The 27,027-nt window shown below is 45.4% G+C and overlaps 1 protein-coding gene across 1 annotated transcript; it reads right to left on the bottom strand.

Moving 5' to 3' along the window:
- Window positions 1-9,356: 9,356 nt before the first annotated feature.
- On the bottom strand, window positions 9,357-10,289 carry LOC307073809 (olfactory receptor 6N1-like; the record flags this gene model as incomplete). Its single annotated transcript, XM_079733771.1, has 1 exon — window positions 9,357-10,289. The coding sequence occupies one exon, from the start codon at window positions 10,287-10,289 to the stop codon at window positions 9,357-9,359; it is 933 nt and encodes a 310-aa protein (XP_079589897.1).
- Between the last annotated feature and the right edge of the window lie 16,738 nt (window positions 10,290-27,027).

The following is a 27,027-nucleotide window of genomic DNA, read 5'->3' as shown; positions in this document are numbered from 1 at the left end:
AAGGAGGAGAGTAATGTTACATTTGAGCAACAAAGTGTAGTCTTGTGGTGGACTCGATAGACATAATTCTGTTGAAACAAAACCTCACAAAACATTGTAAATGAACATGAATCCTCTCAAGTCAAGTCCATTTTATTTCAAGTGCAAGAACATATGGATTAACCTGTTAAGCCCTAGGCCTATTTCACAGGCCTCCTGCCCGAAATGACATGCCCAAAATGAATAGAGTATGCCTCCACAACTACAAGGGCTATATGAATAAAGTTGGTTTCAAAAAGAAGGTAACACCTGTGAGGTGGCTGCAGAAGTGTCAGAATCAATATAGATGTTACTGTGTCAGAGTAAATTCAGCTAGAACAGCTAGCTGTGTTTTCTCTAGACTCTTTCGCCTAGAGAAAACACATTATTTAGAGTGAATACCACACTGAAACTATGGGATAGTAGCCCAGAACCTTTAGGGAAACATATAACAACATCTGATGAGTACCCTGTTCCAGGATAAATGCTAATAAAGTGATTTTAGAGAGGTTTTAGTACAGGTAGGTCCAGGCGGACTAAATGGTGCCATTTGGGCACTTTTGGGCACCATCAGTGCCATTTGACCTTTCTAAGGTACCAGACTGTAAAACTAATTTTATTTCACTGTCATATCACTATAGGTATTCATTCCATCCAAATTCAACAGTTTTGACTTGTTTTAAAAATTCACCCAGACCTCTATACATTTTCCCAGTCAAAGAAAACCATACAATCGAAATTAAGTTTGACTCTAACTGGAGCAGATATATTTGAGAACAACATATAATAAAACCAAACTGTAAAAACAAAGGTAAAAACACAGCTAAAGACTACAATCACTAGGGATACATATATATATATATATATATATATATAAACACGCTGGCAGCAACTTTGAACAAATATAACTAACTAACTAAAACTAACTATATACACTAAGGGCTGTCATGCCACTGCTGGAAGCAGTTCTTTTTGGAAGTGAAGCACAAAGGGACCTGGCACTTCCTGCAGTACAATTTACTGTGTCCAGTTCTGGCAACAGCAAGTCACTGTCGTCAGACGAGGACTCGAGAGGGACTACAGTAGCCCCACTGTTGCTATTAATGATAGCAAATGCCTCCACAAACGTATAGGTCTTTCTCCTGCCTGCCATTATTTATTTGAAAAGAATAACAAATGGAAAAAAAAGGCAAGAACATACAAAATAACTAGCTAACTACTAGCTCACTAGGAATGCAAGCGTTGTAAGAAGAGTGTTGTAGGAGCGTATGTCTCTATCTAGCCGGAGTGTCTGCTCTGAGAATGTTCTTCGGCGCTTCTGGCGCGAATTATGCTGACCTTCCAGTCAAACGCGGGAAGATATATTGGGTATGCATTGGTCAATTTGGATGATTGACTCTACCGAACCGTCAGAGCCAATAGAGTCGAGGGACAGTCAAATCGAGGGACCCAAATCCATGTAAAAAAAACACCATTCGCCAATCAAAAGTATCACACTGTATAACGTTTTTTATTTGTTTATTTATTTTTGCTCTTCTTTGGCTGCTAGTTCAGTGAGTTTCTGTCGTAGAGTGATGAGAGTGATATCATTGGAATCTGTGGAGCTTTCATATGACATATAGTTTGTGTGGGTGGCATGAAGTAGCGAAATCCGCGGCGGCCAGTATGCGCGCATGCACGTTTTGCGTGTTTTGCTACAGGCTCATTTAGTTGCTTGGTGTTAGAATTGAGTTTTGTTTAGGTAAAAATGGTTATCATGGGCTTTTAGCCAAGCTTCTTCCCGTTACGTGGGTATGCACCATGGACATGTTGGAGCATGGTGGTGCTGTTTACAGCTGTTTACAGCACACGTTGGCGCAGCTGCCCCCGCCCCCGGGGGCACTCGGGTTTAAGAGGCTAAACAAATATACAATTTACAAAATCTGTTCAATGGCTGCCTACCCCATTCTCCCCTACACAGTGTTGGGAAAGTTCACTTTCTACGTGAACTAGTTCAAAGTTCAGTTCACAAATTTTAAAATGAACTAGTTCAGTTAAATGTTCATAATTCAAAAATTTGAACTAAGTTCACAGTTCCAAAAAATGAACTGGTTCATAGTTCTTTTTTTCAATATGTTGCTGTGAGCTATTCGTTTTTTCTGGTATTTTGAACATTGAGCCCCCTTTGTGGTTTGTCTAGGATGAAATGGAGTAGTTGAATCAAGTATCGTAACGAAATACAGTTTCGTGTTTTATTGCACATTTAGCGCATTTTGTAAATCCCATTGATTTCTGTTGGAAGACTCACGCCGGAAACGGGAAGGGGGGGTGTTCACATTTGGTTGTAGTCTTTTCGCTCAGTTCTAGCCCGACCGATGAGACGGAGAACCGAGAGAAAAGACTACAATCAAACGTGAACAGCCCCCCTTTCCGTTTCCGGCCAACAAGCAATGATTCTATATGGTATTCTAGTCCGCTGAGCTATGAGCCAGAGAGCTAACGTTATGGAATGTACATATTTATAATTCGAAATTCGTCTCAGCCTTTATACCACAGATACTCTAGGGTCTATAGCATATAACCGCGTTGTCTGATTACAGTTTAATTCATTTTCCACAATTTAACAGCTCTCGTTTTGAAGAATAATCACCGCGCCATTCGTTTCAATGGGAAGTGCGGCGGTCTATACTTTCAAAATAAAGTGTACATATTTATAATTTGAAATTCGTCCCAGCCTTTATACGACAGATACTATAGGGTCTATAGCAGGGATGCCAGGGGGAAATCTGTCAGGGGGCCAGATTGTTTTCAAGTGGGACCTCGGGGGGCCAAATTACCGGTACACTTTTGGCCTGGCAAGACCAAACACTAAACAAATAGACATGCTATTTGATATAATTAATGAAGGCCTGCTATACATTAAAAATTAATTGCAATACACAATAGCCTCGCAACGAAGCATACAATTATATGGCAGCCAAAAGCAATTTACCCTTTTTAACTGTGTAACATCAACCTCTGTATGTCAGTAACTTACATTTAAAATATTTTAAAAACAACAAGTTGACTAGGTCACATACATAACACAAGTAAACTGTAAATTACTTTCATCAAATTTATTGACAACTTGCACATAAAATCATCTGGATGCACAGGCCTAATTAGGCAAATTAAAAAGATGGCCAGGCTAAGTAGCCAAGGCCTAAAGAAGTCAAAATATGTACCAAGGTTAAGTACTCAAACAGGTCAGGTGACTAAATATTAAGTAGAAACTGATAATAAAAAAAATATTGCAACATTACAACAAGCAACTGATAGCACATTAACTTTGTCAATCAACTCCCACAAATATTTCCACATACCTATCTCCTTTATTTCCTCCCCATCATTACTTCCCTGCACTATGAAACATGAGGAAGCCAGCTACATTTTACATGTCGAAGCCAGAAGCCTTTTAGTTTTCACCAGCTTGTCCACATTGGGGGACAGGCTCTGGGCCGTGGCTATTTTCATGACATCATTGAGATGTCCATGTGTCAGGCGATTGCGCACTTTCGATTTATTAAAATTCATTACTGAAAATGCCTGCTCGCATAAATATGTTGTGCCAAACATACAAAGGATTTTACCTGCAAAGGCAGTGATAATTGGGTACTCGGGTGGCAAAGACTGGTAAAATGATTCAATACCAGTAGATGCATACGCATCTTTCAACCGCGCACAGCATTGCAAGTCTATCAGTTCCATTTGCATCCCCTCTGGGACCTCGGAAGCATCCGTCGTGAATGGAGACCGAAAAAGCGCAAAGTCCTTTTCCAGTTCAGAGAAAACCGTGAATCGTGAGTCAAACTCGTGCATGAGGCCGGAAAGCAAGCTTGCATACTTGACCATGCTCTGATGGTTGACAGACAGAGATTTTAAACATGGGAAATGGGCTGCATTGCGCTGGCTGAGCTGTGCCTTCCATAACGCAAGTTTATTTTGAAAGGCACGGACACTGTCATAATACTCGGTAACGAGTTTGTTACAACCTTGCATAGTAACATTCAAGAAGTTTAAATGTTCGGTAATGTCCACTAAGAAGGCAAGGTCTCTGATCCATTCGGGGTCGTCCAATTCCTCCACAGGCTTCCCTTTAGCCTGCATGAACTCGTCTATCTCTTTGCGTAATTTGTAGAACCGTTTGAGCACTGCGCCTCGGCTCAACCAACGCACATCGGTGTGATAGGGAAGGCCCTTGTAAATGTCATTTTCAAATAAAAATGCATCGAATTGCCGATGGTTAAGCCCTCTGGCCCTGATAAAATTGACAGTGGCAATAACAACACTCATAACATGCTCCATTTTCAGACTTTTGCAGCACAACGCCTCTTGGTGTAAAATACAGTGAAAGTTCCAGAATACCTGGTCTGGGTTTGCCTCTCGTACCTTTTCTCTCAACTTCACGACCACCCCGGCCTTTCTTCCTACCATGGAAGGTGCACCATCCGTAGCCACACTGACAGCGCGACTCCAGTCCACCTCCAGATTGTCAAGGGCCCCGACAAGGCTAACGAACACGTTGTTAGCTGTAGTCGTGTCTGTCATGGGTACCACGGAAACAAACTCCTCTGTGACATTCAAGGCAGCATCCACTCCGCGAATAAATATCGCCAACTGGGCCGTATCAGTCACATCAGTGCTCTCGTCAAGGGCAATAGAGAACGCGATGAATGACTTTATCTTCTCTTTAAGTTGGCTGCGCAAGTCGCTGGAGAGCTCTTCCACTCTCTCGGTCACTGTAGGTCGGGATAAGCTGATGTTCGCTAGGGCTTGTCGACTTTCTGGACACACTAGCTCGGCTGCCTTTGTGATGCACGTCCTCACGAATTCCCCCTCAGAGAAAGGCTTGGAAGCTTTAGCTATCTCCCATGCGATGACATAGCTCGCCTTCACTGCCCCTAAACATGAAGTAAAATGTTATGTTAGTATACAGAAATCCCCATTCGAAAACAACTAGGCTACAGTTGTCGTAAAAATAAGACTTTGAGAAGAATTAAAACGAACCTTCATATGTCTCTCGGCATTTCGAGAAAGCGGATTGCTGTTTTCTGAGGGATGAGGCTAGCTCGTTTAGCTTTTGTGCCCTGCGCGGCCCTGTGTACTCGTTGTACTTCTCCTTATGGGTCTCGTAATGTCGTCTGATGTTGTACTCCTTTGGCACAGCCACTTGTTGCGAACAAATTAAACATACAGGTTTGCCCCCCACTTCCCAAAAGAAATACTTTTCTTTCCATTTCTCCTGAAAGACACGACATTCAGAGTCAACCTTCCGCTTCTTTGATAACATCCTGACTGATATCGAGCGGGAGCCACGTGTTCCTTAGAACGTTGGTCAGTGCACACGCTGCAACTGAGACGGGCAAGACAAACTGTTGGATTACGTGGAAAATAATTAAAAATAATCATTATACTTAAAACCATTAAGTAAGGATAAAAAACAAAAGTACATTTACATTTGTTGATATTGTATCATAATTTTATGAGGCCTAAGGCCGCCCCGCGGGCCGCCACCACGGCATCCCTGGTCTATAGCATATAACCGCGTTTTCTGATTACAGTTTAATGTAACAGTAAGCTGCACCGCAGCTGCAAATTAATCACACGGATTAATAGCAACCAGTCAAACATCACGGCGATCTGCGCGCGCATCCGCCGTGTTTATAAACAAATAACCCCCATATTGAACCAAGTTAAACCAAGTGAGCGTGCCGTTCAAAGACACCAGAATGAAAGAGTTCACAGTAACGTTCATCAGGCAGTAATACAGTACGTTCAGTTCACGTTCGCCCAAAATATGAACGAGTTCATGAACTATCGTTCAATGAACGCGTTCAGGCACAACACTGTACATAACGATAGCATGAACAATTTGCGCAGTAATCGTACAGTCATGTATCTGCTCAAGTACGTCACTTGTGTACGGAATTACAGGGAAATGGATTCAGGGATCAAGACAGTATGCTGTCGCTAGTCCCCGCAGGAGAGTTGTCATAGGCAGATGCTGTGTCTGGAAGATTAGGGACACATTTCCGTTTACATGTAAATGCCTGCAAATGAACATGGTAAATAAATATAATTGTATATGGTTTTAAAATGTTTCCATTTTTTTAAATAACAGATGTTTTCACCACCTTTCTTTCATTTGTTCAATAATACATACTTCGGTTAGAAAAATATTTATTTTGGATATTGAAAGAAATGCAAGTGACAGTTCTTCATGGTTTGTTTTTTGCCTCACGGCTATTGTGTAACATCTTCTTGAGGGTTCTCTGGATTTCCTCGTGACCCTTGTACCCACACAAGTTCGGATGTGGGTGGTGGCTGTACCGGGCCAGGCAGGCCGAGCCGTCTTGGGGCCTCAAGCCTCATAACAATGCTGTTTGCCAACGCTTGTAACTAAGAAAAAATACAAAGCAATCTTTTTTCAAACATGTTTACAGGCGGGGAACCACACCAAAGGTATAAAATGGCTAAAGCTATACTGAAGGTATCGTAACAGTTCTGTTACCGACGAATATGTGCTAACATATTCAGAAGCTCTCGTGCAGGGTACTGCATTATATGGCCAGCTGGACATATCACATGATATAGGGTATACACTCTTAGAAAAATCTGAGGCATTCCAATAGCTGTCTAGTCATCTAAATAAAAAATAACCTGGATTCAGGGATTTAGCCTGTATCTGGGTGACGAGACAGACGAACAGCAAAACAACCATGAAAGCAAACGTGTTTGGTAGCGAGTAAGCTAACACCCCAGCAAGCATCGAAGCTAGAAACATACAGGGCTCACAACAAAACGGTTGAGCAAACACATTTTTACAGACACTATCAACATCAAGAAGCCACAATACAAAGAGGACAAAGTTCCCCCAAGGGTACTTACAAATTCAAGAGCAACACGGCCATGGCAAGTCGGCATTCGATTTGCAGTCTTCGTGTCTTCTTTTTCTTCAGTTCACGCTATTTGTTCTGCCCTTCAGGCATTTCATTTGAATTGAATGCTTTAAATTTGTGTTTCATCCAGACTTTTATTTTGACGTTTGTATTTTTGAGCTGCACAGGAAGTAGGCAGGAGAATAGTTTAGATCACGTTAGAATGCGCGTGTGGAAAACGCTAGAAACGGCAGGTCGATTAAGAGTGCAGACGGTCATTACCCCAGAGAAACGGCTTCTTACATGTTGATTCCCCAGCAGAGGCATCGCTTGTACGTATCACATCTTTATTGTTTTCTAAGTTAGTTCATTGTATGTTAATTAAATGATGTAAAAAACGGAGTTATAAGGCTAAAAACTAAGTGGGAATGTTAAGAACTATGCATGTTAGTTCCAACACGTGGATTCCTTCAGGATAATGTTAGTTCTAAGAAATGTTACCAGTTAGCTTTACATGTGATTTCTATACTTAAGGTATTGTTCAAGGAAACTAGGTGACTTAACTAATTGCAATACTTTGTTTGTTTTCTAGTTTCACTCTTTCATCTTTTGATCTCTTGATCTTATCAACAAGGATTCAATACAATGTGAAGAATGAAAATAAATCTGCAAACAAGAATCGAAGGCATTCTTCATGTTCATGAATAGAAGAGAGTTTAGCTCACTGTCTAGTTGGAGTTAGCACACCTCAGCGAGGACAGTACACTATTCCTGAGAAGCTCGCCCAACGTTTACTCCTGTCTGGCCTCTCTGTCGGTCAGTCTTCCTTTTCTCTCTCCGACATTGGGTTTCTCTGTCTCTTTTTAGTCGGCTGATCCATGATGAATGTAACAATCCCTTCGCGAGCCGGTTCCGTGTTTTGGGGTCTGTATTGCCGTAAAGCAATTCGGTGCTTCGCGAGACCCGAGACTCCCGCGAGAGTGGGCGGCGGGTCGCCGGCAGAAACTTGCATATTCCCTTTTTCCACCAAGATGCGCTAGGGGGAGTCGGAACAGCGACCAATCGACCCATAAAGTGTTACAGAACCATCACAATGACTCTTAACCTGTTATTTTAAGGTAAATGAAGCCAAAAAAGTTGCATAGTTCCCCTTTAAAGTAAACACTACACTGTCTGCTTTTCGATTGTATTCCACAATCACATACAGTGGTATTGTTGTCAATTGTTTGAATGCATGCTTATTGTCTGAGTAGATTAGTAGATTCTTTTTTGTGTGTGTCATATATTTATGTTACCCATATATGTGATTTAGGGATTTGTTTTCTTTGATCATACATGGCTCATCTTCTCAGCATATATACATGGTATATTATGTCTGTTTTAAATCAGTTTAATTAACAAGGTGACAAGTAGATTTTAATCACAGAGTATCTTACTGCTCATCATCATATCACTCCAATGTTTAAGATGTAAATTCTTTACGTGGTAATCTACTGAGAATCCGGAGAAGGAGGAATAAGTGTATGTTCCTTCAGTTGGGAACTGGGGTGGGGGACACGGAGGTGTCTACTTTCTAGGCCTGCTGCATACAGTGTTGTGATTGGTCAATGCATGTAGCGGGAATCCACACAGTGTGGGAAGATAACCTGAAGCCTGATTGCAGAATAGGAGTTCTTTGTCAAACCAACTCATGTTTTGTTATTACTTCTGTGCAAGTGATAGTAAAGTCTGTATCTTTCAGACTTTGGCTTTCTTGACGTCTCTTGTTTTTTCAAATGTTTGGTTTTAACCACCACACTTACTGGGGAAACACATGTCATCTACAAATTGTACAACTTGTGCAATCAGAGGCTGCGCTATAACATTACCAATCCAACAAAATAATGCCCAAACCCTACAATAAAAGGAATCCACAGTTATACTGTGGATACCCGGGTGCCAGGCGCCCTTCCTAATTTTGTGCATTGAGGTTATAATTGAACAAATAAGGAAAGAAAGAAAGAAAAAAAGAAAGAAATACACTTTGCACCCAAGGAAATAATCAGCTACATAATGGTATTTTAATTAACGATTATACATTTGTTAATGTAATGATTATCTGCTAAATCAATTATATCAAAATCATCATCCCTAGTTTAAAATACATTTCCCTTAAATGGATGTTTTCAGGCAAAGGAAACTGCCAAGTATGCAATGCAAAAGGTGATGTATAACAAAGAAGAGATTAAATATTTCAAAATGAAAGAGTAGTTCATTGGGTATCCATCATTTGAAATCCATAGTCTTTATAGCTTAAATGCCGAAAGAATGTAAAATACACTATCAAATAATTCTTTGTATAATTTATGTTTAATTTCGCAAAACTAGCCATTGGTCATCAAGCCTGTGGTTCTATAGAGAGTAAAGAAGCAAAGGATACTTTCGTGCCATCAACTTTATTTTCTAAATGGTTGTTTTTGATGACAAACTTCTGAATATATGTTTTCTTATTTCTGGTAACTTAAGGCCATAGACCAGAGGGTTCATTATTGGAGGAATCACTATAAACTCCAGTGATAAAATTGTAGCTATTATTGGATTGAGTTCATCAGGGTTAAAACGGCTAAGTGCAATATCGCTAAATGCTGTAATGGAATAAATCACAAATGTAACAATGTGGGGTGCACATTTTTGCAAAACCTTTCCTTTGAACTCAACTGAGCTTTTTCTACATACAAGATAAATTTGTAAATAGGTGTACAACACATACAAAAGTGGGAGAAAAGCTGTGCATATAGTCAATAGCATACCAACAACATTATTGAGTGTAGTGTCGATACATGACAATTTGACAACAAACCACGGTGCACAGAACACTTTCTTAATCTCATTACCACATAATGGAAGCCTAACAGACAATAAAACGATTGTGGCTAAAGAAAAGGCAGGACATAGCCATGCCAATAATGCTAACTTGGAAACTGTTTTACAAGTAATTTTACTGTTGTAATGTAATGGATGACATACAGCAATATACCTATCATATGCCATAATGCTCAGAATTGTAAGCTCATAGGATGCATAGGAGTATATGATGTAGATCTGAGTGAAACAAGCCGGACGTGAAATCAAATGGGTGTCTGATAAAAGGTCTTGTAGAAGTCTTGGGAAGAGTCCAGCTGACCCATACAGGGAGTTTATAGAAAGACATGACACGAAAATATACATGGGTTCATGTAATGATCTTTCTCGTGATATAGTTATTATTATCACCAGGTTAGCAGAAACAATAAAGGCATACAGTAGGAAACATAGGGCAAAGGCTAGGTAGCGGTAGGGTCCTATGTTCACAAACATTGTAAGTTTAAAGTAGACCTCAAAAGTACCATTTTCCATTTCATCCACTGTAACACAGTCCTTGAGGATATTTGGCAGCTATTTAACTTCAAAAACCTAGCTGGGATCTATACTGGCTGTTGTCACCTGTATGGAGAAGGAATTAAGTAGAACATATATTTTTGAGTGAGATGGATGAGATAATTGGTTAAAATAAAAACATGTAATTACAATTTAGATGTGCTTTGGTCCTTTGCGATGACTTACCTGGTAGTCAATCCCCCCAGATCCATAGATGTTGTCTCAGAGTTGTTCAAAGCCAGACAAACCACTGGAAGAAGATGCGAGGTGGACTAGGAGTCCAATGGACTATAAATATCATCGTCAGCACACTCTAGGGTTTTACACAAATCCCCAAGTGCTTTGGGGTTAACATCAGTAGTATAATAGTAGGCCTTATGGTGTGAATGTGTATGTGAACACTTAAAAGCACACCAAAAAGAATACTGGATAGGGGTGGGAGTGGAAGTAGCATATTGGATTCTATCCAGGGATCATGGCTAGGTTCAGGTTCAGTCTCTTTTAATTGTAGATACTTTGTTTGATGAGCTATGAAACTGTGTGATCAATTGTTCAATTGTAATATTCTTTTCCCGTGTTTTCAGCTTGTCTTAAAGGTCCCATGGCATGGGCATGAGGTTTTCTAACATTAATAGGAGTTCCACTAGCCTGCCTATGGTCCCCCAGCGGCTAGAAATGGCCTTAGGTATAAAACGAGCAATAGGTATCCTGCTCCGCCTTTGAAAAAATGAAAGTCATGTTGTCATAAGGGGCCAGGTTACCTCCCCTTTCTCTGCACTGCCCGCCTAGAGAATTTGGCCTGCCAATGAGACAATGAGCTACGACCGTACAAGTGCCACATGTGTGTGTGAATCCACACACTGTAACGCAAGTGTTGTACACTTCTTTGTTATTTGGATAACCGTTCTGCTGTTGGTGTTATGGCGCATGACGCGCAACAAAATAACGCAAGTTTGCGTAAAGCTCCCATTTGGTGAAAAGCCTAGACTGCGTCGGGTTCTCTGACGTCTCTGGAAACTCCACAACCCGCCTGAAACCCGCTGCCGGGGCACGGCAATTCTGCTGAGCGACAATCCCGGGTGTAACGGAGTTGAAAATGACTCAGATTAAGTGAATTTTAACAAAATTATAATATTAACATGCCATTGTAATGTAAGGTTCCAGATGTTGTACTGCATTCACCAAGGCTGAACATGAGTGTGCGCAGCCACTTGTCTATTTACTTTCACGCATTTTGGTTGTTTGCCCTACCCATACCTTTAAAACTAGGCCATCTTCGTTGGAGGTAAGCAGGCTTTGGGAGCGCTCTGTGTATTTCTCTGTGTAATCTGTTTATTTACAAATTTTGATTTAATACAAATGTATATATGTTTAGTAACCAATGCTCTCGAAGTGTAATGTTTTTAACAGGGTTTATAATTCAATTCATCATTTTGGCGGTACCCATGCTCGATACGTGTAATGGAGATCATTGTTCTCATTTTGTTTTTATGTTATTTTAGTTATTCATGCAGTCGCGTTGGAGCTTATGGAATGTTTATTGTGAATGCAGGTAAATGATCATTTCCTAATGTAAATGTTGAGGAACTGGTTCGTCAATATTGTAAAAGTTAATGTAATGTGTGTCGATATAAAAAAGAATACCATACGATCATCTAGTGCGCTGCCCCTACTAGGCCACCTCCGTTGGAGACTTATTCATGCAGTCGCGTTGGAGCTTATGGAATGTTTATTGTGAATGCAGGCAATAAATGTCACTGAGGAATCCCGGGTCTGAATCTCCTTCACGAACACCTGCACAAGTGGAGGTTGTTACACGGGCAACAATCGTGGGCAACAATCCCTTTCTCCTCCATGTCGCGTTTCAATCTGGACTTCAGGGAGTAAAAGCCAAAGTTCCTTCCCCCAATTCCTTCTCAACCATGGCCCACTACGAGCCTCGTTGTGGAAGTACCGGGAGTCCGTAAATGGCAACAATCCCTTTCTCCTCCATTTCGCGGTTCAGTCTGTACTCCAGATTGACGTGGAAGTGGAAGAACTGGAGACGTCGGAGAACCCGACGCAGTCGTTTTAAGATTCATAATATCATCCGGAGGCACACACAGCTTTTGACGTTGGTAATATATATTTTATTATATAGATATCTATATATAATATTATATTATTTAGATATAGAGCTCCAGGACCCCCGCCGGAGCACCCGGAGTGTTCTAGAATATTTTACAGAATGCGGCCAAAAGCTGTGTGCGACCCGGATGATATTATGAATCTGAGCCATTGCATACATCCACTGTAAACATTAGCGCATGGTACCATGGCCGCAACCTGCTCAGGGCCACACCCCCACCCTACACCTTGCCCTGCCTCTATCCTCCTCATTAGCATTCAAAGACACAGAAACGGCACGTTTGGGGAAAGCTCATTGTGGGACTGGCGTAGTGGCTGTAATTCTGCACCAAGAATGAATTTCGGGAATGAGTCAAATACTGTATTAGGGGCCACTGACACCTATATAAAATAGGGGTGTAACGGTACACTGAAGTCACGGTTCGGTTCATACCTTGGTTCAGACATCACGGTTCGGTACAAGTTCGGTACAATGAAGGGAAAAGAAAAAACAAAAATGCAGAAGGCAATTTTTTTTAATTGTTTCAGGTTGTACCACCTAGTGTCATAGTCTCTCCCCTGAGCTAGCTGCAACAGCCTGAACTGTGTAATCTAAGATGTAAACAGTAAACAATAAGTACCCCACATCACCTCCAGACTCCATCAGTAACTTGTAAACAAAATAAGACAATCAGTTATAAAGCAGAAAATTCAGCATGTCTTATTTATGAAAGTGCAGAGTACACAGAATTTGTGCATTTCCACTGGAGGGTGCGGGTCGGTTCGGTCCGGCGATCTAACCGTGACGTCCGTACCGATTCGGTTCAATACGAATACATGTATCGTTACACCCCTACTATAAAAGCATCCATAAAGTAGCATGCCATGGGACCTTTAAGATGTTTTATGATGTTTATGCTACTTTCTGAAGAAGAAAAGATATGTTCTCTGACTATGGATACAAGGGATTATGTTAGTGTGAATATATTAATAAAATAAATATAAATGTGTGATCGCGGCTGCGGATCAAGAAGAGCTGCGCAATAGCCAGGCACTTTTTTCTTCTTTAAAGGAGAAATCCGATGTAAAATGGATCTGGGATATGTTTATTACGATAACGAGTTTGAACGTTCATTGGGGAAAAGTTTGTCAATCGATTTATCGAGTCTTAAAAACAAGATTGCTCCCCAACGAATGTTCAAACTCGTTCACTCATACTGAACATATCCCAGATACATTTTACACCGGATTTCCCCTTTAAGGTTGAAATATTGCCACACAGCTGACTTGAATGTTCAACAGGACTCTCATGCACATGCACCAAATTGGCAACTAATTTTGCTATCACGTGAGACGCTGTGTGGATCGGATTTCTTTCTCCCTTCCAATATCTGATCCAGCGTACTGGGCTATTATCGGCCCGATATCAGGAGATCACACGTTTAAGACTGAATGTAGTAGTTACCTCAAACTAGTGTGAATACATACATGCAGAGGTTAAATTGGGCCGGGGCTGTCCGGGGCGGAGCCCCGGCACATAAGCGGCCGGGTCTGGAGTTCTGCGCAGCAGATCAGCTCCAGCCGATTTTGGCAGTCTGCCTAGTCCATCACGAGCAATGTTGTCCTACTCATTTACAACTTTTCCATTGCAAATCTATGTTGTTTTAAAACACAATTCTAAATAATGGAGTAGGGATAGGCTGGCCTAGACATCTGGAGCAAGTTTGAGAAGTAGGCATATCGCGCACGAAACTTGCGCAGCACCTCCTCCCCCCAGATCAGACAACACAACGTCAAATCATTCTAACGGTCATCATCAGACATAATTATCGTAGTAGACAGGTGAATGGCGAGGTAAGAGAAACGAAATTAAACCAATAGGCTAATATCATTAGATATGGGCTTGCATTTTCATTAAGCAGGAAAAATTAACCTTATGCCTGCCACACACATAAAGATAATCGGGCTGATTTTGCCCCGATTTTCCCCCTTCCGACCACGGACAGACATCGCCCGATTATCTTAAACTCTTAAGATTATTTTATAAGATTCTCTTGTAGTGTGTGATGTGTTAAGAGTGAAATTCGGCCGACAATCGGCTCCGAAATCAGTCGGCGCCGATAATCGTAAGTATTAAACATGTTCAATATTTACGATTGTCGGCGGAGATCGTTGTGGTGTCAAATCGTCTTGTGTGGGGGGGAAGCCGACAATCGGGACAAATCCTAATGTGTGTGGTGTGCTGTGTTTGGAATATCGCAGGACACCACACACAATACGATCAAAACTGTTAAATCACAGATTTTTTATCTTCATGTGTGGGGTCTCTCACAGATAAAAAATCGGTTGAGATTTATAAAATCTTTATGTGTGTGGCAGGCTGACATGCAGGGATAGCCTGCTACTGGTATGTCAAATGGCAAGTGTTGGGGCAAAATAACCTGCTGAGCACATCACATGTACATTATAAATATAGCTAACTCCTACCCTAGCTTAATGAGCACATCACATGGCAGTCACCTTATAATATAGTCAACTTTTAACACATAACACATACATGAGAATATAGTCAGGTCAGGGCCGGAGCCAGGGCCCCATATCTCCTCCCGGCAGATAGTAGACACTCAGACAATGCACCAGTCATCCTCAAGGACGGGAGGACCAAGGGCGTAACCATGGTTTAGACATTGGGGGGGTCCAATTTTTTATTATTATTTGTTAAGTGCATTGCCTACAATTCTATATTTATATATGAAAATGTGGACATTTAGAACATAGTTTCGAGGACTACATTGACCATTTGAATTCACATCTAAAGGAATAGTGTAATCATGTAATGTCTGCCCCGCCCCCCCCCCCCCCCACACACACACACACACACATACACACACACACTTTGTTTTGGTTAGTTGCTTACTGACCTTAAACACACCTACCAATTACAATTATGCTCTTCCAGTAGTACTGTAGCAAAAAGGATAGCTTCCAATGGAAAAATACCACAAACCCAAAGCATGTTTTTTTAATGTTATTTTAATTAGGACAACTACTGATGTACTTTTGTGATGTACAGACTTTAACAAAAAAATTTGCTGAGGACTTTTAATTCCAGGGACTTGCACAAAGCATGAAACTTAAAATCTTGATTTTTACTATAAAAAGCAAGTCTGATTATTTACACTGAAAATTATTTACATTGACTGGAACACAGAAGAGAAATGAACATGGGATGTCTATGTAGGTGTAAAAGTGCTACAGCCAAAGGAAAGGCAGCATAGGACTGAGATGGAAAAGTATTAACTAAATAAATGACCCAAAAACCTGGAGGCGTTCATTATTAAGCTCAACTAAGCTCTGACAGATCTGTTTCCTGTCCAAAGCATCCAACTTTTCCTGATGAACATGGCAAATGGCAACGTTGTTCAGCCGGGTCTGCGTCATCATGGTTCTCAGCCATGTCTTCAGCCGTCTCAAGGCGCTGAAACTTCGCTCTTCCTCTGCTGAGGAGGCAGGAACAACCATCAGCAGTCTCAAAAGGATCTCGACTTGCTTGAAAAGATGTCGCACCTCTGGCACCATTTCCCGGAAAGTGTCTGCTACCTCTGAGGAAGTTGTACAAGTGTAGTTGGCCTGGAACATTTTCAGCTGCACTTCTAAAGCCATGGCATCCAACTCTGGGTATTCATCCACAACTGCATCAATGTTCCCAGAGATGAGTACATCCTCTAATTTTTGCAGTCTTTGAAGCCCGTCCTGGCTGAAGCGCTCATTGCATTGCACCACAGCAGTGTCCAAGGTATTGTAGTACTGCATTCTGTAGTACGCTTGGGCAGTGGAGTGAGAATGTGATGTGGCTGGACCAGTGAAGCGCTTCGGAGGCTGCCGCACATGAGGCATCTTGATTGGCTGCAGATTAAGAGATGTGACAATCTGAGAACCTCTGGAGTACAGCCAGTCAAAGTGCACTTCAGATCTTTTGGCCTGGAGGCCTCTTTTCACATGGTCTACAGCAGCCAGCATCCCTGATGTAGTTTGGCTTCTCTGCTGCAGAGAAATGTTCAGCTCCTCCATGACAGCCATGACATCTTCTGCCAGAATGATGCCGAGAATGGTATTGCCCCTCAAAAAGCTTTTGTGAAGGCCACTGGCTCTTGCAGACATTTCCATCGTGGTGGATTGAGACATCTCTTCTGTGGCTGTGAGCACAGATTCATATTGTGAGAGGACAGAGCGCATGGCTGGCGTTCGGACTGTCCATCTGGTGGGGCAGAGAGGCTTCAAAGATGTATGCGTAGCTGTTCGATCTGACTTTGCTACAGCTGTGAAGATAGCCTTGAACTTCCCAGACTGATTGAATAAAACGCCCAACTCATGCACTAACTGCATTGCATCTCTTATAACGGGGGCGGATACACAGGCAGCTTGGGTGATCAAATTGACACAGTGTGGCCCACAATGAACATATACTGCAAGAGGCTGCTCTTTCTTGATATGAGCCTGCACACCTTGCATCCTGCCAGACATATTGGCTGCCCCATCGTAGGTTTGACCTCGTAGCTGTGAAAGTGGGAGATTTAGGCGAATCAAAACATCTTTAGCTACACTAGCTATGTTTTCTCCAGTTGTGGATGTGACCTGATACAGGCCTATGAATTCCTCTCTGGGCTGCAAGTTTTTGTCAACAAAGCGCAGACAGAAGGACTCTTGCTCAACTCCTGCTGCATCCTGTGTCCCATCAATTATAAGGGAAAACTGAACCACTGGCAATGAGTGGATTTCCTGTGTTATTTCGCGTACAATTGTGTTGCTGACAATTTGAAGGACCTCATTCTGAATTTTGGGGCTGGTGAAATTGTTGTGCCGCTGAAGCCAGCTTGAAAGTTCTTCATCACCCTCTGCCTTGTACTTAATTAACTGGTGGAAGTTGCCCTCTTTGTTGTCATGCCCCCTTAAAGCATTGCCCTGTCTGGCCAAGCACATCACCCCCCCCACAATCTTCAAGAAACTATTCCTGGCCACCTGCTGCTGCTTTTGCAACTGAGAGGAAAGTTGAGTACTGACAGGCTGTTTTTGGTGCAAATATGTTGTCACCGCTGCTGAATGGCAATCGCTGTCTTCATGTTCAGAGAACCTTTGGAGAGCTTTTTTCCAATTACTGAAACCAGTGTTGATAAAAGCACCATCAGCCTTACTGGCTAAAGCGGATTTCTGTTCTCCAAAATATTTGGAACAATAAAAACAAAGCACACCTTTCAGTGAGGGACTGTAGTGAAGCCATTTGTACTGCCTAAACCAACTGTCCTGAAATTTGAGCGTTTTATTTTTCAGGGACTGAGTTTCGATAAAGCGGGTATTGGGCTGGTGTGGGCAGGTACCAAGCTCCTCCTTATGCTGATCTAAACCACTCCTCTGCAGCTCCAGCCAGGCAGCTCCTCTGCCTGGCTCTGTCTCTCTTTCCCTGTCAGTCTCCTGAAATATAACGTGTAGCGTTGGAATTACCTGTATATTTTCACTTATCATACACAAGATGCAGGTACCTGTAATGCCTTACTTAGCTTCATACTTAAAATGACTGTCTTTGTGCAATACTAAATTGCATTATATTTCACATTCATTCCTCACCTGATCATCTGCATGTCCAGAGCATACCCCTGTCTGGCCACTGCTTTCAGCCTGCCTCTCTGCCTCCCTGTCTGTCTGTGCTGCCTGCATTGTGACCACATGTCATTATGTTATCAGAAGAACAGTGGCTGACCTTCGTGATCATTTTGGTCTATATACTCTGCTTGTATTAGAAGTAGGCTACTTTTATGTATTGCTGACATGTAGGCCCAGTTTATAAACAATGTTGTAAGGCTGTCTAGTCTCACATTCAAAATTCTCACCTTATCACCTGCATGTCCAGTAGGGCTTTGACTTTTGCCCAAAAATCATATTCGAATTTCGTTTGTTTATTAATATTAATATTCGAATATATTTGAATATTTATTAATAATATTTTGACCATTAAATGCCTTCAGTAATACCTGGGCTGAATCCGAATACTTAGTACATACTATTTATGTTCAGTGTCTATGTCTACTACTTGACGGTCTACAGCTATGCGTAGAACGCCTAGAATGGTCTTCTACAGCTATGCGTAGAACGCCTCTTGCGTGTTCCAACGGTTTATTATGTTTCTAATAAATCCCTGTCTAATCAATACTTCATTCACTGCCTCTTCCGTGGTCGTTACAATATTATGAATAGACTGCATCGGGTTCTCCGACGTCTCTCCCTCTTGGCCTGCCCATAAAAGGTTCGAATATTAAGGGCTGCCTAATATTCGTTCGAATTTTGATTTATTTTTTTGATATTCGAATTATATTCGAATCACGAAGTTCGAAGTCAAAGCCCTAATGTCCAGAGCATGTCCCTGTCTGGCCACTGCTTTCAGCATGCCTGTCTCTCTCCCTGTCTCTCTGTGGTACCTGCATTGTGACCCCACGTCATTTTATCAGAAAAAACAGCGACTCATATTTTAATTAGGCTACTCGTTTTATTTACTCACACATTTAGCTCGGTATCAAGCTACTAATTGTCTGGAGAAAAAAAAAACGTGTACGCTCGGCTGCTGGTCCAGTTTTATCCGCTTTTTAAGTAACCTTAAATTGTCCGTTACCTCCTCTCCAACACGTTAAATAACGTTACTTACATTCAAATGACTCACCTGATCACCTGCATGTTCAGAGCACGTCCCTGTCTGGCCACTGCTTTCAGCATGCCTGTCTAGGCTGTCTTCTCTCTCTGTGCTGCCTGCATCGTAACCATGTCATTTTATCAAAAGAACAGCGACTGACCTTCATGAGCTATATTTAATATTCTGCTTTTACGAGGCTACTCGTTTTATTTGCTTACTCAAAGCTCGGTATCAAGTTACTTACTGTCTGAAAAAAACTCCGTATGCTTGGCTGTTGGTCCAGTTTCTTCTGCTTTTTACGTACCGGTAACCTCAAATCCTCCATTACTCTTTACTTTCTTGGCTCTCACTGAAGAAAGAGTGTGGGGTAACCATGACAACGCAGAAAGTCGCGAGGTGGTTTCAAACTAAATCGCACAAGTGTACAATTAGGAGGGGGGATTCTTAACAAACGGAAATAAATTGAAAATAAATAAGACATAACAAGAGACCGATCCATTGACAGGGTTCATAAAAAGAGAACATGTCATATATTTTACATTTTATCCTGCTGTATATTGGGGGGGACAGGTTAGTATTTTCTCAACATTGGGGGGGACACGACCCCCCCAAAGAATGCGTGGTTACGCCGTTGGGGAGGACCACAACGGATGAATGCTCTGAAGCTCTCCCCCGTAAGGAGGAACACAAGAATATATACATGCATACACTAGAGCCTGGGAACCAAGGTCAAGTAAAAACACACAGAACCACACACATCTCAAACGCACACACCTCATCACGAGGAGATACAGCATAAAACTGTATCACTCTGAGACTCTTCACCTTCTTCCGAAGCAGACCTTCCACGGAGGCGAAGCTCCGGACGAACCATCAGCGCTGATTAGGGACTTAGACATATTCGATTTCTCACGCTTATGACTTTGTATAACCGTTGCCACTTTACTTAATAAATCCAAGGTCCTCGTGCCGATAGACTTTATTACCTCTCCGTCTCATTTCATCTGGTCCAGTAACTAGCCAGACCGTTTTTCCCAACAATTTGGTGACCCCGACGTGATTTTTTCTGAATTGGACCGCAACTGGGAAACGAGAGACGGAGAGCGGCACGGCCTCGGGACCCCGGAGAACCGGACCGATTCCTGCAGTCTCACCTCGCGATCGCCCAACAAAAGGTAGGCAGAACCTGTTGATAAAATCCAAACTCTGCATAGTTATATAGGAACCACATTAGGAGATGAGACTGTGAGAACGGTTCGCTACGGGATATCTCGTGGGGACTAATAGGACTGCACCCCAGCATTTCCCCGTAAAACCCGATTGACCCCGAATGCGTGACACATCGAATATCGGCTCGTTGCATGGTGAAAGAATACCCTCGAGACCATAGGGCCTATAAGAATCGGTCAGTGATACAAGACTACCGATGGCCAAAAGAATATATGCCTGAGCCATTGAGTGGACTCAGAGGGATGCCTGGGCCGGGTTCGGAACCCAGATGGAATATATGCCTGAGCCATTGAGTGGACTCAGAGGGATGCCTGGGCCGGGTTCGGAACCCAGATGGAATATATGCCTGAGCCATTGAGTGGACTCAGAGGGATGCCTGGGCCGGGTTCGGAACCCAGATGGAATATATGCCTGAGCCATTGAGTGGACTCAGAGGGATGCCTGGGCCGGGTTCGGAACCCAGATGGAATATATGCCTGAGCCATTGAGTGGACTCAGAGGGATGCCTGGGCCGGGTTCGGAACCCAGATGGAATATATGCCTGAGCCATTGAGTGGACTCAGATGGATGCCTGGGCCGGGTTCGGAACCCAGATGGAATATATGCCTGAGCCATTGAGTGGACTCAGAGGGATGCCTGGGCCGGGTTCGGAACCCAGATGGAATATATGCCTGAGCCATTGAGTGGACTCAGAGGGATGCCTGGGCCGGGTTCGGAACCCAGATGGAATAATCTGTGTATTAAATAATTCTATGTGGTGAGAAGTTTAGAGTCCTTTATCAGGGTTAAAGTCCCTTTGCAAAGGAAACAGTGTGTGTATGCGCGAGAATAAGAGAGAGAGAGACGGAGTGGCTGTGTGTGTGTGTGTGTGTGTGTAAGAGGCCCAGAGAGAGAGAAAGAAAGAGAGCGAGCGTATTTTTGGGCCGGCTAAAATATGGAAATATGTGTGCAACGCTTGCTTGCTTTGCTATGCTTAACGCTATTCTGCTGTGTCTGATGATTGTGGGTGCGGGACACAGAATGAGAAGTCTGTCGATATGTTTCTGGGTGCGTCTGCGAGAAAGAGGGAATCTGTGAGTGAATCAGTGGGTGTGTATGCGTGATCCGCTCTATCTTTGTCCGTTAAAACGGGTAAATGTAGGAATAGATAGATTGATAATAATGAATAAATGTCTCTCTGACGTATTGCGTTGCTCTATGGCGTAACCAGCGGAAATAGATAAATTGACAATGATAAATAACCTTTTTTACTGTGTCGCTTCAATTTACTGTTTGAACCGTTAAAACTAGACCTAGACAAGTTGACAAGGATAAATGATATCTCTTTTACTGTGTTTCTTTGAATTACTGCCGGACCTGTCGCATAGATAAACCACAATACTAAACAACATCTCTTTGCCGCGTTGGTTGACGGTTTAGTCTGATTGACGCAGATTAATCAATAAAGATAGATAACGATTATTGGCTATAAAGAATATCTGGATGTATTGAATAACGTCTATAGGCCCTGTTGTTGTTTTTTGCTTCCCTCCCCCCTGTTTTTTCCTCCTTTTTCTCGTTCTCCTCCTCCAAGAGTGACAAAAGTTACCCCCTAGTCTCTCATCCGCTCTTGTGTGTTAGACAGGCCACACAGAGTTATAGCATCAGGGCCGCCATTTTTTGAGTTCTCTCGCTCAGTCCGAAGCCACACCTCCCCCTCCGCCAAAAGTTTAGCCACTCCAACCTTACCCTTCCCCAACTAGACTGCCCCCTACTGGACCACTCCAACTTTACCCTTCCCCAACTAGACTGCCCCCTACTGGACCACTCCAACCTTACCCTTCCCCAACTAGACTGCCCCCTACTGGACCACTCAAACCTTACCCTTCCCCAACTAGACTGCCCCCTACTGGACCACTCAAACCTTACCCTTCCCCAACTAGACTGCCCCCTACTGGACCACTCCAACTTTACCCTTCCCCAACTAGACTGCCCCCTACTGGACCACTCCAACCTTACCCTTCCCCAACTAGACTGCCCCCTACTGGACCACTCCAACCTTACCCTTCCCCAACTAGACTGCCCCCTACTGGACCACTCAAACCTTACCCTTCCCCAACTAGACTGCCCCCTACTGGACCACTCAAACCTTACCCTTCCCCAACTAGACTGCCCCCTACTGGACCACTCCAACTTTACCCTTCCCCAACTAGACTGCCCCCTACTGGACCACTCCAACCTTACCCTTCCCCAACTAGACTGCCCCCTACTGGACCACTCCAACCTTACCCTTCCCAGCCACAGCGCCCCCCACTGGACAACTCCAACTCTACCCTTCCCCAACTAGACTGCCCCCTGCTGGACCACTCCAACTCTTACCCTTCCCCAACTACCGCGCCCCCTACTGGACCACTCCAACTTTACCCTTCTCCAACTAGACTGCCCCCTGCCGGAACACTCCAACCTTACCCTTCCCAAGCCACAGCGCCCCCCCACTGGACAACTCCAACTCTACCCTTCCCCAACCACAGCGCCCCCCCACTGGACAACTCCAACTCTACCCTTCCCCAACTACAGCGCCCCCTGCTGGACCACTCCAACTTTACCCTTCTCCAACTAGACTGCCCCCTGCCGGAACACTCCAACCTTACCCTTCCCAAGCCACAGCGCCCCCCCACTGGACAACTCCAACTCTACCCTTCCCCAACCACAGCGCCCCCCCACTGGACAACTCCAACTCTACCCTTCCCCAACTACAGCGCCCCCTGCTGGACCACTCCAACCTTACCCTTCCCCAACTAGACCGCCCCCTGCTGGACCACTCAAACCTTACCCTTCCCCAACTAGACTGCCCCCTACTGGACCACTCCAACCTTACCCTTCCCCAACTAGACTGCCCCCTGCCGGAACACTCCAACCTTACCCTTCCCAAGCCACAGCGCCCCCCCACTGGACAACTCCAACTCTACCCTTCCCCAACTACAGCGCCCCCCACTGGACAACTCCAACTCTACCCTTCCCCAACTACCGCGCCCCCTACTGGACCACTCCAACCTTACCCTTCCCAAGCCACAGCGCCCCCCACTGGACAACTCCAACTCTACCCTTCCCCAACTACAGCGCCCCCCACTGGACAACATCAATACCAATCCAACCCCGACTCTCGATCACCCCCTGCTAGAAGAATTATCCCGGTGAATAATAAAGATAAAAAGACAAACCTCCCCGCACCCGGCCTCCAGTGCAAAGGCGTCCACGACCCCGACCACCCCCACACCAGGCTGCTAAGGAACGGCGAACACACCCACCATGTCGAACGAGCAACGGACCAGAGCGCTGGGCTGGTTGTGCCTCAACGCTGAACCGGGAAAAATATTGAAAGGCCAAGACCGGAAGAAATGGGAGAACCGATGTGATGTCTACATCACATCGTCCCCGGGTCCCCCCATCTCATGTGCCCAGTTATCAAAATAACCCACGCCACATCTCAGTCCCCGGTCACGGTGACCTGGCAAAGACCCCCCCCCCCGGAACCGGAACGAGCCAAAGAAGGGGTCCACTTCACAAGGACAAACCACCCACAAAGCAAGGAAAGCCCGAAGCTGACAACAGCTCCCTCCCCATGCCCGATGATACCAGGAAGGGCCAGGCCATTGGGGCAAGAACCATCCAGCACCGAGAACTGGACACCCCCCTCCTCCAGCTACAGCCAAGCCCAGGCCCCCGAAACCAGGCCACCAACACCAGGGGAAGCCCAACCGGAAGCAGAAAGGATGCGTACGCGGATCGGCGTACCTGGCGCCAACACATTGGACTTGGCCTCCTTCCTGATCAACCTATCGTCTAAAGAAGAAGAAACGGAAGTGACAGTAGCAACAACAGAAATGAGAAGACACTCCGGGATTCCCCAGGGGAGACACGGAAGACACGAGGAAAGAGACGAAAGAGGTGAAGAAGACGCAGACACCGTGGAGTGGGACCCAGTGGGAACGAGATGGAAAGAAGAAGCGCTGGAAAGAATGTCCCTTGGCATCGAGACAGAAGTCCATCTCCCGTCTCGACAGCTGCGGGAAAGGAGCGAAGGCAGAGATCAGAGGTGGGGAAGAGGCGCAATCCACAGGACAATTGGCCCGGGCAGATCACAAGCCCGAAGTACCGCAACCCCGATCGCGACCCTGGCCATCACCAGCACTCCACAAGCTGGCCCCCCCCGACACAACGGAGCCAAGCCCTCGACCGCCGGACGAACCGCGACCTGGATGAGGGCCCAGGACTGATGTTCCCGCTAATGGACACCCCTGCAGGACGAGCGATGTACGTTCCCTGGACCCACCGCGACCTCAAGGGAGTAGTGGAAGACCTTCCCCCGATCAAACAGGGGGCGGGCAAGTGGATCAGAAACCTCGAGCGACTGACCACAGCTGACCGGCTCACCATGGGGGACATCCGAGCGGTCCTCATGAGAGGAGAAGGACCCCGGGCAGTCAACGACGTGGAAACCGCAGCCAGAACCACCAGAGAGCCGGACGACTCCCCTTTCGACCCCTTTCGCCCCATATGGTGGGAGGCCCTGAGGGGCCTATACCCCCCTCAGAACTCAGCAGCATGCATGACCGGCCTGAAAAGAAAACCCAGTGAATCAGCGGGCGAATACCTCACGAGAGCCACTGAACGATGGAAAGACGGATTCGGAACCCGACCAGGAGCCTCCGCCGCCACCGAGGCCATGTTCCGGATCGCGGTTGAGACGGGTCTCTGCACCAAGACCCGCGAAGGCCTCAAAACAGTGATTGGACTCGGAAGAATGAACGCCATGGACTGGGAGGAGGCCATTACACACCACGTGAACCTGGAGCAAGAACGGGAGGACGAGGACGTCAAAGAAGACCGCGACCTGAAGAAACGACTCTTGCGCATGGACGTCAAGAAAGCAACCCAGGAACACAACCGGGACAAGAAGGAGTCCAACAAAGACCACGCCTCCGAGATCATGCCCCTCGAAGTGGCCACGCCTCCGGCCCCGCTGCCTGCCCCCAACCCCTTGGTACAGCCCAGCGGACCCCCTCCGACCCAGATGCAAGCCCCTCCCGCTCAAGCATGGGGGCCCCAGTCCCCGCCGTACCCGTACCCGTACCCGTACCCATCGTATCTATACCCCACACACCCACCCTCGAACCCAGCAACACAGACGGGACCCGGGATGTATCAGAACCAACAGTCCAAACAAAGAGGCGGATTCAAATGGAGAGGCAGAGGCCGGACCCCAAACACAAACCCCCGGTCCTACCCCTGCTTCATTTGTGGGCTCATGGGACACTGGGCGAAAGAGTGCCCCCAAACGGGACAGCCAGCGATGCAACACGACCAACAGGATCATCAGCAGCAACCCGGCCCGACCCACGGTAACCCTGGAAATGGACCGACACATGCCTCAAACCCCGGGACCCCGATGTACCCTCTCTGGGAGGACCCGGGATATAACGGCCAATATTGACGGGACCCGAGAGCCTCGAGAGGGTCCCAGGTGGTGAACCTGGGAACGGGAGCCCCAATGGTGGACGGACTCGTAAACCAAACACCAATTCGTTTCATGGTCGACACCGGATCCACAGTATCCACCATCGGGGACCTGAGCCATGAAATCCCGCCCCTATCCACTCGAACCCTGACTACCATGGGGTTCTCGGGAATAGAAAAGACCAACCCCTTCACCACCCCCTTGCCGCTCACCATCCTGGGACAAACCTTCTACCACTCCCTCCTATATGCCCCCAAGTGTCCCACCAACCTCATGGGTAGAGACATCCTGAGCAAAATCAACTGCCTCATCAGCTGTTCCCCCGAAGGGACTACAATGACGACAGAAGCCGACCAACCGCTCCAGATGATGCTGGTGCATGAACCCCCGCCCCGAAGCCCCCCGTCAGACGTATATTGGATCCGGAACATGACTACCCCGGACGGACTCAAGCCCCTAGAAGAAACATACCGAGAGTGGGCCCCCTGGATCCATCAACAGGGGGACTTCTGCCCACCGCACGACCCCCTCCACACGACCCTCAATGTCCTTCGAGACCCAGACGAAAGCTACGACGAACAATGGAGACGCACCATGGAAGGAACCGGCCAGAAGTGCCTCTACGATACAATGTTCATCGGACCTGAGGGGGTGACCCTCACCCTTCTCACCCCGGATCAAGAATATTGGTACCGCCTCAAACCCGAGTCCCGACCACACGTGACCCTGGCAGTAGCCAAGCACCACACGGCTATGAAGCTGGGGCCCATGGTCTGCCGAGCGACTCAAGTACGAGAGTGGGCCCCCACCGACAACCCACACATTCACCTAGCCCCTGACAAAGGCTTGATCCGGGTCTCCTTCCCCCAAACGGCCTCCTGGGGGGTGGCAGAACGAGTGGAGTGCGACCGACCGCTCGCCCCTGAGGAGGTCGACACCCCCAGCCCCCTGGAAGCCGAAGACCCCGACGTAAAGATCATGCTAGACGGCCTCCCTCAGAATCTCTGGGCCACCGGCGCCTACGACATGGGGTTTACCCCCCAACACAACATCCAAATACCTCTCAAACCCGATCAAACCCCGATTCATCAGCCCCAATACAAGGTCAGACCCGAGGCAGAAGCAGGGATCACTGCCACCATACAGGGACCCGATTCTCCCAGTGAAGAAGGCGGACGGACTCACGTGGAGGATGGCCCATGATC

Source organism: Pollachius pollachius (genome assembly GCF_949987615.1).
Source record: "Pollachius pollachius genome assembly, chromosome: 3".
Taxonomy (NCBI): Eukaryota; Metazoa; Chordata; class Actinopteri; order Gadiformes; family Gadidae; genus Pollachius; species Pollachius pollachius.
Note: the sequence above shows the minus strand (reverse complement) of the source record. Positions and strands in the feature narration are given on the sequence as shown.